A 19,613-nucleotide genomic window follows, 5' to 3' on the forward strand; every position below is an offset into this window, starting at 1 on the left:
TTGAAAAGTTCCACTGTATAAAGATGTGCAGGAGTATAACAGAAAAATTTTCGCGGTACAAAGTGTCGAATAAGTGAAGATCTATCGAGCTTTTCAGAAGATATTTAGAAGTACTTAAAATGTTAATGATCAGCGGGATATTTTCTATAACGCAGATAGTTTCCTCTCCTTATTGTCTGTAATTCTGAAATATTGGACACAAGAGCGTATTCGTTAGGGAGTTACGAAAACTTACAAGTGAAGTGATGAAAGTTTACGTAACATTACGAAGAAAGGACACTCCGAGGTAAATGAAGCAATCTAAATATGTACATGTATCGAACAACGTTACACTTAAACTTTTTTATCGAAGTATAAACATGTTACTCTTTTGTGGGCGGCACGTTTGCTTCATAATGCTACTACGTATTACTAAATAAGGTTCCAAAATGTAAATGGTCGAAAAGATCAGTATAAAATCAGTATAAAATAAATTAATGTAATTCAACAAAATTTCACAAAACACTTTGTCTAAATAATTATACGTACATACTGTAACTTTATACTTAAGTCAAGACGCAGAATGTTCACGACCATTCAAAGCTACTGTTTGTCTGCATAGTTAAATCTTAACGACAAATCTATACTATTCTAAGGGCAACAATTACCATAGCGAAATTTCCTAATCAAAACAACCCTCCACGTGAAATCGTCTCCATCGCCCCTCCCTTATCCCTCTCCAGCCGATTCTCTGTGACTCGATGCCTTCCCCTGCCCTTCCGCACCGACACTGTTGTCTGGTTACTTCGCGCGGTTTAACCTGGCCCGATTGTCAGTCAGTGCCAAGCTCCGATGGTGCAAGGAACCTCCAACCATTCGGAGTAGTATACCCGTACCTGAGAGTCACCCGAAGTCCTTGAAACTTACAATTAGATACCGCGTGGAACTTCCGATCTTCCAGCTCACGAGAACCACCCTCGTATGTGTTATTCAAACAACGGTGAACCGAAGTAGACTTAAATTTATCCGCCAAAGAGTAAATAGTGTCATAACAGGTATATTTAGAAAAATAAAATTGGCAGCTCTTGGAAAAAAAGGTATCCAGGAAGATTGAGGGTATCGAAGGTTGCGGAAGGACAGAATTTTTTTACGAAAGAAATTTTGAAACTTTAAAGGGAGCAAATTATGTACACTGTGGTATGAAAGAATAAAAATGCTGGTAGTAGACAGCATTATATACAACATCCATTAATAAGTTACATGAGACAAAATTTCCCAGAATAATTCATAGTACATATCTACGAATGAGCGAACCACCTTCTGGAAACAAAATATAGAAAAAGAATCTCCAAAAATCTACTTACCAAATAATATCTCCCGTCAATAGAAATTAACATAAATATACTAAAAGTTATCCCAAGATCACCGTAAATTGTGATCAAAATCCTATGACATTGCGAGGAACGATTGTGTCATTATACATCTACCATCTGTGCTGTCGATCAAATTCCCGTTTGGTGGAAAGCATGGAATTGAAATCTGAGGAATAAAGGGTACAATAGAGGTGGCGACGCGAAGGATCAGAGGATAAAAAGAGACGTAAGAATAGATGAAAAGGGACAGAAGGTTCCTCCCCTAAAAATCCCCCGTCAATTAATCTTCCCCCGGGCTGTGGTCTTCCGGGTCTGAAAAAGAGCGGCGCGGACGCAGCCGTCAAAGAAAACACCCACAACAAACAAGCGGCAAAAGAGCAAGAAGAGGCCGGCAGCAACAAAGCGGCCGACGAACAAGAAGAGAGGCAAACGGTGAACGAGAGAAAGGGTGAAGCGCGAAGAAGAGGAGGTGTCGGTCGCTATTCCTCGGCCGTGGCCGGCACGTGCGCGCACCGACTCTCCTCGTGACTCGGAAGAAGGGCTCGGCCCGCAGGAAGGAACGAAGAAGGAGAAGAGAAGAGGAAGCGTGTGAAGCGAAAAGTGGCGGCAGTTCGCCGCGAACCGTCAACGAGGACGTGTATCGAGCAGACCGGTTCGAGCTGGACCGAGCGTTTTCACGCGTTCTGCCACCACGTGGTCTTTGCACTCCGCTTCCAAAACGAGCAAATTTTTTCTTTCATCTTTTCCAACAGTATTCTTTCGCATGGAACATATCATCGAGCGGATATACATTGACTCGTGCCGAATGTCACGTCAGACATCGATTATTATAGAGAGGAATCGAGGTTTTTGTCACGTTGATGACAGTATGATGAATTATCGTGGTGTTTTTGGCTTGTGAAGAATTGTCACGAGGAGAGATGCAGAGGGTGAAGATGATCGAAGGGTGATCGGGAAGTTGAGGTTGGTTTACTCTGGGAAGCTTCCTGAGTGGCATTGGAGTACTGACGACCGGCGAACACCCGGAACTAAGCAGCGAGAAGATGAGAATGGAGCTGCAGGTGAGTTTGAAGCTTTCTCTTGATGCTTTTAACGCTTGTTTAAGAAGCGTAAGACCTTTTTTTTTTGACAGTTCGTTGTGTTTTTGGAGTAATACGTTTTTTTAAATCGTAGAAAAGTGTTGTATTGTAGGATCAAGAGTTAACTGTTATTTCTTACTGTAAGTATTTGATGAAACGTCCATGGAACTTCTTTAAAGTTAACGAGAAAGAAAAGTGAAACTCTTTGCAAAGATGTTCATTGTAACAGAAACGAGGAACAATCTGAAAATGTTAACGATAATTTTGATACTAAAATATCTTCAAAAAATTCATCGGTACGGAATAATAATACGGCAAGCAACAATTTAAAAACGTATATTTTTCTTGTCATTTAGATTAGATACATTCGTAACAATAAATACAGCACAAGAAACCATAAGCAGTCTGTTTTATGCTTAATAATCATACGTTACATTACATGACGTTACGTTTATATATAGACTTTCTCGTACATACAATAAGAGTTGAAAAAGATAATCTTGTTTATAATTAAACTATTATTATTTATACGCTTATGTGAGATTGAAAGAAGACAAATTTCTATAAAATGTGCATAATATGCAAAAACTAAATATCATGTATTCAAAGTAAAGCAAAAACTATATAAATGACATGTAATCAACAAATGTTATAAAGTCCATGAATACATGAACAAATCAAAAACGGGGGAGAGTAATGAAGAGCAATGCGCGTTGTTAAGAAACAGTAGATTCCCATGGTGTTTCTATTTTATGCCAACGAAAGGGTTGGTATGTATGTGTAAGCGTAAAACAGGTAGCAGCAAGACGACCCGATTTTCTTCTAACGCTCTTTGATCATCTCCAGCTTTCACGGTCCCCTGTTGTACTTCTCCTTTCATCGTACAGCCCAACCCGCCCCGATGTCTGGTCAGGTCCTTTACCTACGCTTCCGAGTTTTAACTTTTAAGTACGATTTAACAAAAGCTTTTGAACCTCTGGCTTTCACGAAATTTCCGGCCATCCAGGGATTATTTGACTTTTGCCAGCGTGCCCCTAACCCTCCAGATATTTCCCCTTTGTTTCGACCGCCCCCGCAATCCCTAATATTTTCTTTTTTTTTCTGCTTTCTTTTCGGTTGCAATCTGTTTGAAGTTGCTACTGTTACTTGGTATCACTTAATCGGATCGAGTTCCATGTTTCTGACACAATTTCTTGAGAATGATATTTAAAATAACAAAGTACTGCTGTGTTGTGAACTTAAGAGGACTGTGATTTTAATTTTATTGTAGTTTTAATTATTGAATAAATGTTCCTTTAGTTATAAATGTTTAATGATACTGTACTTTTAAAGGATATAATATATTATTTCAGAGGATTAATATAATTGATGTACATCATGTAGTAATATGGAAAAATATGTAAAATGTGCGAATTAAAGTGCTTGTCATGATACAATTATATAGCAAATGAAACAAGTTTCTTAAATTATGTAATACATTAAAACATAAATTTGTATAAACATCCGTATTGTGATAAGAAAGATAAAATAGTAAAATGTATATCAGTGGTATTGGTTAACTTGATCTCTGACACCAATGGAAAGATTGTTCCATTTTTGAAAATCCACGCCATTCGCCTCTAAATCTTTTCTGCGCTCAAAGTTTAAAATTTATCAACCAAACTAGAAATGTTATAAATTGACAACAATGCACTTTTTTCCGAATAAAACAATGGATAAAAGCTTGGATTTCTCTGTCCATTATATGTCTTTTCGTATATCTTCCACTTCAATACGTTTGGTATACACTTTACTGGTTTAAAATTTATAGCTGATCAGTTTGGCCTCTGGCAGACTCAATTGTCAAACAGAATAAGAGCAAAATGTTGAGACCACGGTAGCCAGAGATATAAGATATCTTCGCAGCAGGCTAATTAAATTCAGAACACGCTGAAATTTCTTCCGCTAGATTTAAGTGCAAAGAGCCCTCGAGATTGTTGGACTTCCTCGAGTCCGACGTTGAAGTTCCAACCGGGGGCGGCACATGCGTCTGGAACGAGACCGCACGCGATCCTCGAACACATAATAAATCACGCTCGCGAATCGAGACGCATGCGACAAACCGCGAGAACGAACGACTCGCCTAAATTTATGGCTGTTCTTTGCCCATGCCCATGGGATGCACGCTGGTGTCTTTGGTTGTGCCATTGGATACGTGGCGCCAAAACTCTACCGTCCTCTCTACTTTCTTCCTTTTTTATCCCTCGATTAATTACGTTCAGATTCCACGAGCCGTCCAATGCTCGTGACATTTCGTTGCGCCTCAAAGGGGCAAGACATTGTAATTTATTGCGAACGTGGCTGTCGACTTGAGGAGAGAACTTTGCTACTTCCGTGAAATCTTCTCGGGGGGATTAAGTGGATAGAGGTCGCAACTTGAGGAATGGTTCGTCCCTGGTTGTTTAGAGAACTGAATTCTCGCGTACACGTAATTTATGGGACAATAATATTAGGGGATTGAGTTGGTACATGTTGGAGTTTGTATTATACATTTGTCTGTTATAATTATGTGTCAAATATGGTAATCAGGAGACTTGCAAATTAGAAAATTCACTGGTGAAGATTTCGCCAATGATATTAGTTAAATTGTGCGCAAGACGACCGCTGGTTTGATTTAAAATTCTTTATCTATGTATTTTGAACTTTTTACTTGTATTAGGAAAAGTAATCTTGACAATGGAATTTTATAATTATTTATTTTTAAATTGTCATTGAGTTGTTCTTCTCTGTTACCAATGGTTCCAGAATCGGCAAATTTTCGTTTTCATGATTACGCTACTAAAGCACGTCGGGTTATTTGATCTCAAGGGAAATCGTCTGCTCAGTATCAAGTTTCGAACACTCGTTCAATGAACAGAAAAATCTGCTTTGAACGAGAAAACATGCGTCATCCGGTAAAAGAATTTCTTACCGAGCTTTGATGTCTAATCTTCAGATCTTTGACCCGTCTTTAAAAGAAGATCGTTCGTTTAAAGCGAAAAATCCGAAACATCGTTCGTCGATAATCGGTTAAAAATTACCCGAACGACATTAAACTTCAAAAACTCATCCCTAAATTTTATCCGATCCTCGCTGTATCGATTACTATATCTTATTTTATATGCTTTTGTACATCATACGCATCCCTGTGTATCATTACTAGATTGGGGTTAGGTATGAATATTTATGCTAATATTTTTATAAATATTCTCAAGGAAATGGAATCCAAGCAGAAATTATTTTATCTGTTAAATATTATGACGAGTTCTCTATTTTCTACATTTTCTGTATTCTTGCATGTTATTCTGTGCATTTTTGCGCCTTTAAATTTTTCATAAATTCATAAAAATCTACACTCTAATAATTACACTTTTCAATTCTCCACATGTGCATAAAAATCCGCGCTCTAGCAATGATCTTCCCAATCGATCTCAAATTGACGAAATTCCCGCTGCATCGTATCCAAGATACCTGAAAAAGAGAATCTGCAATCTGGTTGGTGCGCAACGCGTGTCTCCCAAAATAGGGGATCGAAAACGCTCGCGAGAAACAAAAGGAAGTCGAGAAGGAGGACTCCGCGGCACCTGCTAAAGGAGGCAAGGTTAATGGCACGCGATGTTTGCTCGGATATCCTTTGGCACTGTGTTCAAGCCCCGTTAATGAGTCTAAATTGATTTCGAGCAGTGCATGACCGACATCAAAGGGTAAACGTGCAACAAGTACAACTCCGACGAGAGAAAGAGCCGAAAGGCAGAGATTACAGTTTAAGCATGTTTACATCGAGATTCCGTTTGTGATCTCGCGCGCCATGCATAGTCTTTGCATCGATTCTCCCCTTTCTCTGACTCGCCCATTGCGACTGCTTTCTCGTTTCCTCCGCTCGTTAAGCCCTTCTATCTCTTATCTATTCGCCTTTCCACTGCATTTGCGTCGGAACGTTTTGTTTCGATTCGCCAAAGCTGGATTTTCGGTTAGATTTGCGGCTGAATCTCTGTGTGTCTTTTCGGTTAGCTCGCAGAAAGATGCTCCATCGTTCTTGTAGCGTTTTGTACGTTTCGGCGAATTGTCGAAAAGTGTTTCTACTCTGAATTCATTTTCTAACAATAAGAGTCTGATTTGAGAATTTTAGTCGATCAAAGAAATTCCGGTGGCTGTCTTGTTAACCCTTGACTGATACTGATTGCTTTATCAACCGTTACAGTGAGATGGGAATGGGTTAAGTTAAATGAAACTCTAAGGTATCTCGATAAGAAATTTAAACTTACAATATGGTCTTACAAGTTATGGTGTTAAGATTTGACTTAATAGAGGATTATAAGGATTATTTAATATCGCGTATTATCGAATAGCATAGTTATAACAATATTTGTTTTGTTAGAAGTATTCCAAAATCCTACAGTAGCAACTAAAAATAAACTTTCGATGTTTTTTAATGTAATGGGTCGATCGAAAAGATCTGTCATTTTCGTTGTTTGCATAGAAATAAATATATTGTTTAACCGAGGTTTCTTATAATTAGTCTTCAGTGTAATATTAACCATTACCTGTGATTATTTCTTATTTATCGGATAGTTCATTTATTTCATTGCGGTTGAATTTTACAACTTTTTTATCTTTGTTAGGATATTCTTTCAACACATAGTATGGAATATTTTTTCTGTCAGAAAGTTCCATAAAGATGAAAACAAACCATCAATCTACCTGAAAAAAGGCCGTAAAAGCTGTCGTTTCGGATTTTTCTATCTGACATTTATAAAAAAATACAACGTCCAAGATACTTTGTTATTGATTTATCGATCAAATTTTTGATAGTTCAAATATATTTGGTTGAAACACATAATATACTTAATATGATTTTATTCCCAGTAATGGAAGAAAAGTGGAAAATATTAAAAGAAGAGTACGTTATAAATTACATAGGCTTATTACATTTCATAGCAATAATTACCGATCTTAATTACGTAAAGGTACGTTTTTAACTCATTACATCAGCGTATACCTCCGTTATCTAGATCTGCTTCCATTACTATGTTTCAAATTAAAGAACACCGACGAAACAAATTACAGTCTCGCGATTGTAATCGTATGAATCACTGATTAATTCATTCGATTATATTCTCGACAGAAAACGTTCTCTCTCCTCGAGCTTTATTCCTACCAAAGAATTAACTTGTGGTCTGTGAAACTCGTAATACTCTCATTCTCAGTAGATATATTCATATTGTTCGATTGCTTGGCATAACTTATTGGCTTTAAAACATCTCCGGTTTTCGCAACGAACTCTCACTGGTTCCGCGTGTCTTTCCACGTTCAACCGAATGTCCGGAATGTCCTGAATACCGAGTCATTGTCTGGTTGTAAGACGGTGAATTAGCGGTCGCACGTTTTTCCAAGCCGGCAGATTGCTGTAGCCGGAATGTGAACGTCAAAAATGGGAGTACTGGTGTTAGATAGGCTCGCAAAGAATTCTAACTGTATGCTTTACGAGAAACGCGCAGATTGTTTCCAAACAATAGGATTTTGTATTTAATACTTGAAAAAAGGTAGAAGAAGAGACGAGTAAAAATAGTAAGGAAATAAATGAAAGGAAGTAAACAAAAAGAGATTTTTAAAAAATTGAGCAATTTGTAGTAGAACTTTGTTTATGTGAGCTCCATCTGTGCGAAGGAAATTTAAATTAGTGTCGGACTAAATGAACTTCTGGCTCCTACTGGTTGATTGAAACGTTGTTGTTTACTCGAACAAGAATTCTTACGACAAGCTTTTATCAGGTACATAAATTACTTGACTCCTAGCAGATTCGTATAAATGGATCCATTGTAAAAGTGTTAAACGAAACTAAAATAACTTCGAATTAAAGAAACAAATATTGAATTAAACTTAATTACCAATAAAATGACGATTATGAAAATTAAGGCTTCCGGGGTACAAATTCATAAAACCTTGAAAAGGTATGGCATGTGTTTCGACGTTATTCAGTACCAACGTATATCGTTCAACCCTTAATGAAGCTATAGTTACGCGAGCGAAAAGCGGAAGTCTCCTAAGAAAACTACAAAAGTAAACAAAGAACAAAGTATGCAAGAGTTTAAGGCATCGCACTAAAAACTTCATTGAAATTGAAAACTCAATGCCAGAAAGCAAACCTTCAATACCACTTCTCAAATACAACTTCCAAACTTTCCAAAATCCTTAACACGATTCTATATAGCACCTCTATCCTATAGAGACACATAGAATGTGGTCCTGAGGCAACGACAAACCTTCTGGATCGCATCGTTTATGCTTGGCTACCGAAGCTCGTCCAACTCGAGGTCTACCTGGTGCATAGCCCCTGGCTAGGAATTAGCAAACGTCCACGTTGATGTTTAGTTTAGACGGGGCAGGTTGTCTAGTTCGTTACACTTTAAGAGGACTCGACAAACCCGAATCAACAACGACTCCGTGACGACTCTTCCTCAACGACGACGACGACGGCGGCGGCAATGACGACAACGACGTTGGTACCTGACGTAGAATTGGATGAGGATAACGATGACGACAACGACGACGCTTCTGCCGTGGGGCGGTGAGCAATTAGCGACACAGCGCGGCGAGATCAGAGGCTGAGGGCGGGGTGGGGAGCGGCGGCCTAATTACACACGGTACCGACCGACTTCAAAGGAGCCGACAGTCTCTCTCCTCCGAGCCATCCCCTCCGAACGGCGGGCCCAAGAACAACGCTCCTCTTCCTCGTATACCCCACAGCCCAGCCAGCCGTCGGCGACGCTGACCTGACTAGCCCCCGATGCTCCCTTTCTCTTTTTTCCTTTCCGCCTTTCTCTTTCTTCCTTTCTGTCGTCTCTTCCTTGTTAGTTGCTCGCTCGTGCTTCGTTTTCCAATGATCACGTGCACTGAGATCATACACTACAGGTACTCTGTCTGCTAAATACCATTACTACCCTATCAACTATCAATTTTTGACTGGTTGATCTGAGTTTATGAAGAGAGCGGTGGTAAAAGGTTCTGGCTTACGTTTAGAGGGAAATTTGGAAAATATTTGCACGGTAGAATTTCATTCATACGAACCAGGTGTTAGTTAATATCCGGTTAACTGAGCTTTTGCCGATTGAATCTGCTTATTTGAACATGAGTACTTATTATGTAAACTTAATGTAACAGTTAATGAGAAAAACAAGTGGACATCGTATGAATAGTAATTATATGGATGTTTATGAGTTCTATTTACAACAGACTATCGCAGTATATCTGTGACTAATTAAAAAATAATCTGGCAGATCAGCGAATTAAAATGAAGCAGTAGATATGGCGAATTAAGGATGAATCAGTGAGAAAAATTTGAATTTTTTAAAATTTCATATCTTTTTCTTGGGCTACTGAACAGATTGTTCTACTGTATTTTCCGTATCACCGTTATACTTTACAAATCTTAATTAACTTACATAGCATATTTTATAAACAACGTTTACTGCGTCCCGTTTACTATTCATATAAAATCTAGATCATCACGTATTATCATATTATAGTAAACAAAAATATACATTCTAGCTACTTGTTCCTTTTGGTATCATTATTAACCTATTGATAGTCGATGTAAAATTTTCGACTAATCATTCTGTGGATCGAGTGAAACACAGAGAGTTCCGGTTTCCAGATGGACGATGAAAAGTGTGACACGGACGGATTTTTCTGGGCCAATAGACGATTTATTCGCGTCACCGGACTCGAAGCAGAGTGCTGTTGCGTGGCGAGCGCCGCTTTATGCAAGACGTAATTGATGGTTCTCGGTTCGTTATGTAAGCACCATGGTAGTCGGGACAATGACGCCAGGATGAAATCGCGGGTCTTGCTTCCTGGTAGGATACGTCGATCCTGCGGTTGATATATATTTGCTTGGTGCTATATAGATATACCTATATGTATATAGGTTGTTTTGATGATGTATATTTGTTTCATGGATGACTTGGTGATTTTTGGGGATGGTTTTGATTAAGATTGATTTGTATTCATATGAAAAATGTTGCTCCTAAATTTAATTCTTAACTCAAATCGTAAGCTTGTTCAGAAATGTACCGTAGCAATTATGATTGATGAAGGGTGTTCATCTAGTAAACTCCTGATTTAATTTTTTTCTTTTTTCAAATATTCCCAAGTCTTTGTAAAATTTCACTCCATTTCTCAAATCCTCCTAATACGATAAATATTTGTATATTTTCACGAACCTAACCCAAAGCATCTCTAAAAGAAAATACTAGTTTTTTCCGATAAAACATTACAATCACCTGAGACGTAAACCGTGAAACCAACGAAGCACGATTCGAGCATGGTTGGATCGATGCGAGGGTAATCCAGTCTTGGAACCGGAGCATCGGAGTTCCGTGTCCAGCGAGGGAATCCCAAATCTTCGTTGGACACGCGAGTAGGCACGCGTCGTTCGCAGGAAATCGGCGTTCGTCGCTAGAACAGCAAGCGGTACATCCTCCTCTACTTATTTGCTGCATTCGCTCGTCTTTCTCGACATATTCCTTTCCTCTTCTCCCTTGAACTGTCGGTTTGTCCCAGCGCTGGTTCGCGGGACCAGAGCCATGCGCGCGGAGTCGTCGTGGCCGCAAGTCATCAGTCAAGTCTTTGAGGTCGGCTTGAAGCTCTCTCGGGGCCCGCAGAAAAAGGCCTTTTGCCGATCTGCCTTGGCGGTGAGATCAAACGCTCCTCCTTCTCTGTCCTTCTTGTTCGCCTCTGTTTCTCTTTGTTCCGCGTACTCGGTGAACCGACTGTGCGCCACAGACCGATATACACGGGTGTACGAACAACGAGCGGGCCACGAATGGACGAAGAAAGAGAGTTAAGATAGGGCGGGGGTGGTAGACGGTGGTGCACGATGACGGGCCCATCGAAGCACAAAGGGAGATTTGATACACTTGGAAGCAAAGGGGTGGTAAATATTAGGACGTCCCATAAACAGTACCGTTTTCTTGAGGATCATTGAATTGATGCACATATGTAGATATTGCTCCTTGAATAAAGCTTTGCTGAGGATGATAAAGGTTTCTCGAGGATAAAACTAAATGGGTTTTAGGGAGAAAGGAAAATTAGGAAAGGAAAGAGTGAAAGATAGGATGTGTACGTGGATATGGAAAAGGTGAATTCAGAAAGTGAAAGTTTGATGAGGCAGGAATGGATGAGAGACGAAGGTGAGATTCAGAATTGGTGAATTTAATGAGGGAGAAAGGGAGGCTGATAGAGGGCAAAGGATTGAAGGTTTGACAGAAGATGCTGAGGATTGGAAGATACAGAAAAGAAAAAGGATTAGGTGGAGGATTCGTGGATTTGATAAGGGTCGAGGGAGATACAGGATGTAACAGGTTGAAGGTTTGACAGAATAAAGAAGAGGGATAGTGGATAGATGATAGAAGGCAAAGATAAAAGTCATAAAAAGATAAAAATCAAGGAGTACTAAATCAGAAGGATTAACTTGAAACTAGAAAAAGAGCAACAGTAGGTGTATTTCAGTCGATCGAATCTTTAACCAAAAAAATAGACACAAAGGGATAACATAGAGAACGAAGTCTTTTACTTTTTATCGTAATGGAAAAACAGTGATATATATAATTAATGTTTTAAAGGAATGACAAAAAATGTATATCATCTTTAGAGAAGTATATATATATACAATAACGTTAAAAAAAATTTGCGTGAAGAATTATATGCTCTATAGGAATGTACAGTATTTTATGGGAAATGTTGGTCTGTACCGATACTTTTATTCGTCACTACCTGCAAAGAAGGTTACAGATATATGACAAACGATAAAAATGGCTAAATAAACAAATAGAACAGAAAATGACCGAAATAGAAAGGAAATGATCCTAAGAGGAAAGTAAGAGGAAAGCGGCAAGAAGGAGACGAGTAAAGTAGCGAACAAAGAAGGAAGAGAGAACCAATAAAAAAAATCAAAGGAAGCGACTGGTCAGAAAAGCGGTAGTGACGCTGTCTTTGAGGAAGTAAAAAGAGACGAACGGCTGAATAAATACGCATGCCCTTGCTAACCGTTTGCAAATTTGTTGAGGCGCCCCCTCAAAAGCCCTTTGACTCGATGCAGCTCTGGAGAATCGCTTCTGCTTCTCTGTGACGATGAACCTGCTAAATCGAGGCGAAGATTCACTTCGAAATTCGACAAATTGTTTATCACTCTTTGAGTAAAAGCGAACGAAAAATTTCGGAAATAATTGGAACATCGCGGGACATCTGTAACTAATTATACAGAAATGTAATATAGAAATATTGAAAATTTAACCACAAAATTATTAAAAGCACAAAGTGCTTAACATTCTATGCTAAGATCTTTTAAAAAAATCATCGTGCGAAGCGAAATGAACCCTACAATTTTGGATAACCATTCTCTCGAAAATTTAGCCACGAATCAATAAAAACGGAAAATCCTTTAAACAAATCGGCATTCAAACTAAAATATAATTTCACAGCGCTCCTATTTACGTATATATGTAGTTGAATGATATAGGTCGATCTACGCGAATCAAATAAAGATTTCGTTTTTGGAAAGCGGTAAAGTCGAACAGGCAGGACTATTAGGTCCCCGGAGGCTCTGTGTCCACGTTACAAAAGGCTACAGCGAAACTTCGTCACGGAGCAACTATGAATCGCATTATCGATTTGTACGGCGGAGCGCTGATCAACGTCAAGAGAACCTTTGAAGTGCGCCGAAGTTTGTAGGGGCTTCCGGAAAGCGTAAGGATGCAGCAAAAGGATCCGCGTGCGGACTGAGCACGCGTGAAGAATGTCCGTGAGCGGGGGAACGGAGAGAGAACACAAAACAAGGAGAGAGATAGGTCATCGAAATAAGCCCCCGTAAAATGATTGGCCTACGCAACTGCTACTACGTTGGGTTCGATTTCATCTAACTCGCCTCACGGCCACGTTCGATTCCTCTTTGTTCCACGTCGTTTTCGTAAGACAACGTTGGGAAACTGACGTACTGTCCATTTTTCAGTAAGATTTAAATTACGGCATCGTAAGTCAGGGAAGTCTTCGTATATCTTATAACAGGGCTATTTTTATTATCCTTCCTAAGGATAGCAATCCAAGTAGGATGTCGGGTCTGTATAACTTGAAACGGTAGAATTTAATAGACACTATTAAAATACGAATGGAGTTTAAATGTTTGGTTTAGTATAATTTTATTACCTTCTATATATTTCGTGCTCCGTACGAATAAAATATTCAAAGAAAAAAGGTATCTGAAAAGATACAAACAAGAAAAAGAAGCGAGGAGAACAGCAGGGATAAAATATATTTAAACAAATTTCACTGCAAAGATGTACAATGTACAAGATGCACAATGTAGAACGTACAAATAATGAATTCAACTAATTTTATCGCGAAAATTTTTATTTTTATATTTTTTTTTTTTTTTTTTTTTGTTCTTCAGATGTACGAAGATATTTATGAATAACTATATATTAGTACGTATCTCGTTTATTAATACGAATAAAACAAACGAAGAAACATGCAGAAGTCAATATGGAATAATTTCGTAATTGATACTCTTCTTGGTAACAATTGGTCGTGCCAAACAACTTTGTTATACGTAACGAATCTTACTTATCAAGAATAGCAATAAAATTTCTATCTAAAATTTAAATTTAAATTAATATCCAAGTTGAAATTGAATTTCTTCGTAGAATAAACTTCAAACGCAACTCTTCTTAAAGGAGTTTTGATTTCAAATCCGCCTGGTAGTCGCACGCAAACGCGAAGGGAAGCCTATGTGCGTACTACTCGAGGAAAGAGAAGGTCCCGCGTTCGCAAAAACGTCATTTCCGCTGCGGTCGATTCCTCAAACGACCGGCGATAATCGATCCTCCGTTTCGCCTCCGAATCAAGGCCATCGTCGTCGGACGGTTCTCCTTCTGTTCGCGATTTTTCCGACTCTCGTTTATTACCGGCTACGAGCAACCGGCCGGAGGAATAACGACAGAAAAAGCAAGAAGACCGAGCTGGAGGAAGGGGCAGAGACGAGCAAAAGGATGTAAGAGTGCGAACGTGTATATACGCTAGGCTTGCCGCCAACTGGTATAAAGAGGAAGGGAGAAGGAATTGTGGAAAGTGGATGAGAAACGAAGAGGAAGACGGTGGAAGATTTTTGCCAGGAAAGAAAAACAGAATCCGGCGCGGTTGGCGGCGCGAGAGTTAGCAAGAACGCGGTGTAGGCGGCACATCAAAGGCGCACCTCGGGCGTGAACGAGCGAGCGGGCACGCGGCTCAAGTAGAGAGCGGAAGACACCGCCACCAATCCTACCACCATCCAATATATTTACTCCGATGGACCACCGCTACCATTGCCATCACGGCCACTAGCACCGCTAGTAGTGGCCGAGCCAGCGCCACCAATGCCACCACCATCCTCTACCACCGTAACCGACAGTCACGACCACCGTGCAATCACCACACGCTCCCGATTACTTTGCACACTATTAGTACCCGATAGGTTTCTTCTGTGCACTATAGTCTTTATATTTTTATGAACCTTATCTTGATTTTTGGCAAGCAGATGGAACACTAGTGTGGGGTGTGAAGACATCATATTGGGGAAGTAAGAATTGTCTCGACGATGTAAAGGGGAATTCGTATTATATTTATATTATTGATACAATATCGACAATTATGTATAATATCGACAGTTGTATCGACGATACGTATTGATCCTTTTAGTTGAAAACTTTGAAATATTGGCAATATATTTTGATAGTTTGAAGTAAGAATTGTCTCGATGATGTAAAGGGGAATTCGTATTATATTTATATTATTGATACAATATCGATAATTATGTATAATATCGACAGTTGTATCGACGATACGTATTGATCCTTTTAGTTGAAAACTTTGAAATATTGGCAATATATTTTGATAGTTTGAAGGCACCCTAACGCCGTAATGTACTTTTCCATAATCAGCAATGTAGAAGAATTATGTTAGAAAAGACGAAATATGTACTAGTGAAATAATTAGAACACAATCGGAAATTTTATGATACGGAAGTAATAAGTGCATGTAGATAGAAGTGGAGGAGACATTAAAAAAATCTCCATGTAGAATCAAATATATATTATCGTAGAAAAGAAGAGATAATATAATTCGTTGTTTTTCTGCAACACGATAACATTCACAGTGAAACCTTTCAATTACTAAGGTTCAAATAAGAATTTCCTAAAAGTATTTTATTATTCTTGTCGAAGACATATAATTCCTATTTCTGTATTTCCTAAATTAAAGATGCAATCTTATAGACTAATATTATTCCGGTTTATGCATTGGAGACTTAATTATCGATGTTGCTCAAAGGATCGAGAAGCTGAGTATACATCTCCAAAAAGGAGAAGACAATCGATCGAATCACGAGCTAAGCCAATTAGCGCATCTAGGTCGATGGCACAATAGCACAGAGAAATCTTCGTAGAATATAAATGTCCTCGCGATTACGCGGCATAATGAACCATGAAGCGCGTTAGAGAAACGCATCGAGAATCGTGAGCGACTCAAAGACCGCCTGCTTAACATACAGATCTCATCTGCAATGAGAGAGAGAAAGAGAAGAAAGGAGGACAATTCTCTGAACGCTTTATATTTCGTCTTTCTCGGGACGTTGTTGAGATTTTGGTAATTTCGGCAATTTCCTGCGGCCGGAAATCGCGACAGCCGCTGCGGTTTCGCAGCATGAAACACCCTTTGAGCTGCGGCTCGTGCAAATTGCGGCTTTAAAGCGCACCGAGTGGTCATTGCGTACAAAGTAATCATCGTCATTGCGTCCCGTAGAAAAATACTGCGATCGCAGCTTGTAATTTCGCGCGATTTCTTTGGCACATTTTTCAACTGCCACGAAATCGCGGATGGCGGTGGCTACTTTGGAGGAATCGTTTCATCTTCATCCATTCAGAAGAACTTAATACGATCGAGAATGTAGAATTGTTCTTTACGAATCTATTTTTCTTTAGATTTTTGTTTTACTTTAGAACGAGCACGATGGTCGTTGTGATTTGTTCAAAAAAAGGGTAGCAAAGAAGAAATAATGAGTAATAGAGTACAAAGTTTTATATAATATAATATAACAAAGTTTTATAATAATAATTATATATCCCCATTTATTACACACAAATGTACTACGTACTTATTGTGATAACAAGAATTTGTGAATATCGATAAGCGAATAAAGAGCGATTCGGAGAATGCACGAGTAAATTAATTATACAACGCACGGTGGTGCCACGAAGAAACTTGGCTGCAAGTTGTAAGAATGTGTACTATGCATGTGAGATCTACAATAGCATAGTATAATTAAGAAATAACAGTTTGGTGCGAATTACTGAGAATCACACGAAACTTTTTGAAAACTGTTATTGTTACTTTATTATTAAGTACAGTTTCGATTACTTTATTTTACATTCAATGAGCAAAGATCTCTCTATAACCCACCATTTCTACAGAATTGTAAACATTTTCACAACAAAAACAAATTCCATAACGAACACGCAGCTCTCTAATATGGCCGAACAAAAAGCCTCTTTCTCCTTAAACTTTAACTTATAAGCGTACATTTACGGAGCACCACCTGCTCTGTTGACTATCGCGTATCATTAAACCGCTGTACGCTGTATTCTTTCTTGAACACCCTCCATTTACTCCATCAGCTTCAAACGGCCACGCCATTAAACGAACCTAAATGTTTTGCACAATCCCTTAATTGCACCGATATCCTTCCATCTTTCGAATCTGCGCTGTTCGCGATTGCAATCACAACCGGAATAGTACCGAGTTATTCCGGAAAGGGATAAAAAGAAAAGCGACGTATTTTCGCGATAAATCCGAAGATTTCTTCGTTCGATATCGTTTTCAAAATATAATTAATCGTTACAATCGAATTTCGCGGAGCTCGATAATTAGCGTGTAGCTCCTATCGCGAGTAGATAAAAATGTAATCGCGAATAAGCAGTTGAATGGAACAATGGTATTGAATCGTATTGTATTTTCGAACCATCATATTATTATTGTTATTTATGGTAAATAGATAAATATTATTCATAATATGGTAGATATCTTTCTGACAGTCACTTGACTGGCATGTAGACATAAATTATTACGAAAAACCGTGTATATTCAGATCATTTATTAATACCAAGAAGTCGATCGAAGAAATATGGCGCAATTAATATCCAATTTTTCTTTCATCACTAAGAGACGTCTAAAGGGTTGGTATCCAAAGTAGGCCAAAGGGTTTCACGCAAATCGAGAAAGTTCAAGGGAAGTGCGTTGATCCCAGTCTCACTGAGAAGCGAAAGGGAAGAGCGACCGATAAATTAGTTGGCAACGGATATCTCATTCGCTTTTCCATGGTTCGTTCGAAAGGCGCACAGCGGCCAAAGACGTGGCAGGCTAAGGCGAGGCGAGGTAGGGCTGCGGCAGTCATATTTCAGCCCTTGTTAGGCCGAGGGGCCCCCGCCGAGACGGGATGGGGAGAAAATCTCTTTGACTCGCCGCTCCGCGCCTTAATCCACTGGTGTATACCCTATCTTGCCACCTGCTCCCTCTTCCTTCCTCTCTAACCCCCTCTTCGCTTCCTCTTCCTCTTCTTCGTCTTTCTCCTCGTCTCTTCTTCGAGTGCCCACAAGCTGTGTGTGTTCTGTTCATGGCCTATCTGCCTCTATCCTTCCACTTTCTCTATGTGTCGTGCGTTGTGCGTCGACTTCTCTCTCGTTCAAACGTGTAGCGCAGTTGATATTGTCTTTCTTTCTTTCTATCTTCTTCTCGTCTTCCAGTCCTTCACCATAAATTACTGAGGATATCACAGCGTGCCTCATCTACCCCTTCCTACACGAGCGCAAGCTTGCTCTTTCTTTCTCTGGCTTTCGATCTATGGGCATTCTGCCTTGTTTCGGATATGTATACGCGGCGAAGCGTATTTACCCTCGTTTTCGAGCGACTTTTGAAACGTACTACCACAAGTGGTGTATGTTTGTAACGTCGTTTGCTTAATCATAAGAAATGTCTATAAAGGTGAGCGCGTAAAATGCCTATAAAATTAGTCCAGTTAGAAGGTGTCAATATTTCTGAGTGTGAAAGTTAATGGTTAATGGTAAATGATATACACATTTTCAGAAAACGAAGTTATACACGTAAAACACATTAACCCTTGTATGTTTTATTGCATACTCCCTAAGTTGGTGATTAAATAAACAATGAGTATACTTGTTTTCCTTGAAGTTTACCTCGAATTTTAGTGTCTTATATCTTTACAAAACCACCGAAGAAGACCGTTTCTGTTAACGAACAATCTAATACCTCCCACATTTTTAAGAGGATTTAAAAAATTACATTAAAAGATGTTCATTCCTCAAACGGTTAACAATCAAGGTTGAGATTAAAATTCCACCCGTTTTTCTTTCTCTCGAAAAATCTCGTCAAGCAATTACATAGAGCATAATAAAAACAATTCGGCAAACCTTCTCGAGAAGGGTTGAAAGATGGAGGAGGCGCTTGGAGAAAGCACCTGCCTGGTATCTCGTAGCGAGATCTCGATGCAGCGTACCTGTGCAGTGTACACGGCTGCCGGTCGTTTCGCGTGAAAATCATCGTCGTCGTGTGTTTTCCGAGTTCTGGCGAGCGTTACGAGGCAGCCGTTCTCGAAGAAGGACCAAGCGTCGTCTCGTAACCTCGGCTTAACGAGGCCATCGACATCCCTGTGAGGGCTCAAAACTCATCGTCCGGCCGAGAAGAACGCACGATCGACGCTTGAAAACGTATCTTTGGTACGGGTACGGATGACGGCGCGTTTGAGATGTTCCGCGCACATGCTTCTCTTCTTCTTCTTCTTCACCGTGAGGTTGTCGGTCTCTTTAAGCGGCGCGCCGCTCTCTTCCGCCAGAAGATACGCGACCGACTCCATCGATTGAGCTGTCGACGAGGATAGATGTTGAACGAACTAGAGACGGACTGGATGCCTGGCCTAAACTCTCTTTGCTTAGCTACCTGTCTTCTGCTTTGCTGTTGCTGTTGTGAAAAATGCGATTCGTGCCATGTTGCATGTTAATAATCGAAGTTTGGATCTTGTTATTCAATCGTTATTGAAGTAATAATTCCAGAAGAGTGAGTAAGA

General features: G+C 39.5%; 1 protein-coding gene across 1 annotated transcript in view; it reads left to right on the forward strand.

Moving 5' to 3' along the window:
- Window positions 1-808: 808 nt before the first annotated feature.
- The window catches only part of LOC126919833 (palmitoleoyl-protein carboxylesterase NOTUM), a 33,089-nt gene continuing 14,284 nt past the window's right edge, over window positions 809-19,613 (forward strand). The window contains exon 1 of the mRNA XM_050729455.1: window positions 809-2,413. Coding sequence (XP_050585412.1) covers window positions 2,396-2,413 — 18 coding nt within the window. The 5' untranslated portion in view covers window positions 809-2,395. The remainder of the gene's footprint in view (window positions 2,414-19,613) is intronic.

The sequence above is a fragment of the Bombus affinis genome, chromosome 8, assembly GCF_024516045.1.
Source record: "Bombus affinis isolate iyBomAffi1 chromosome 8, iyBomAffi1.2, whole genome shotgun sequence".
In the NCBI taxonomy this organism is placed as follows: Eukaryota; Metazoa; Arthropoda; class Insecta; order Hymenoptera; family Apidae; genus Bombus; species Bombus affinis.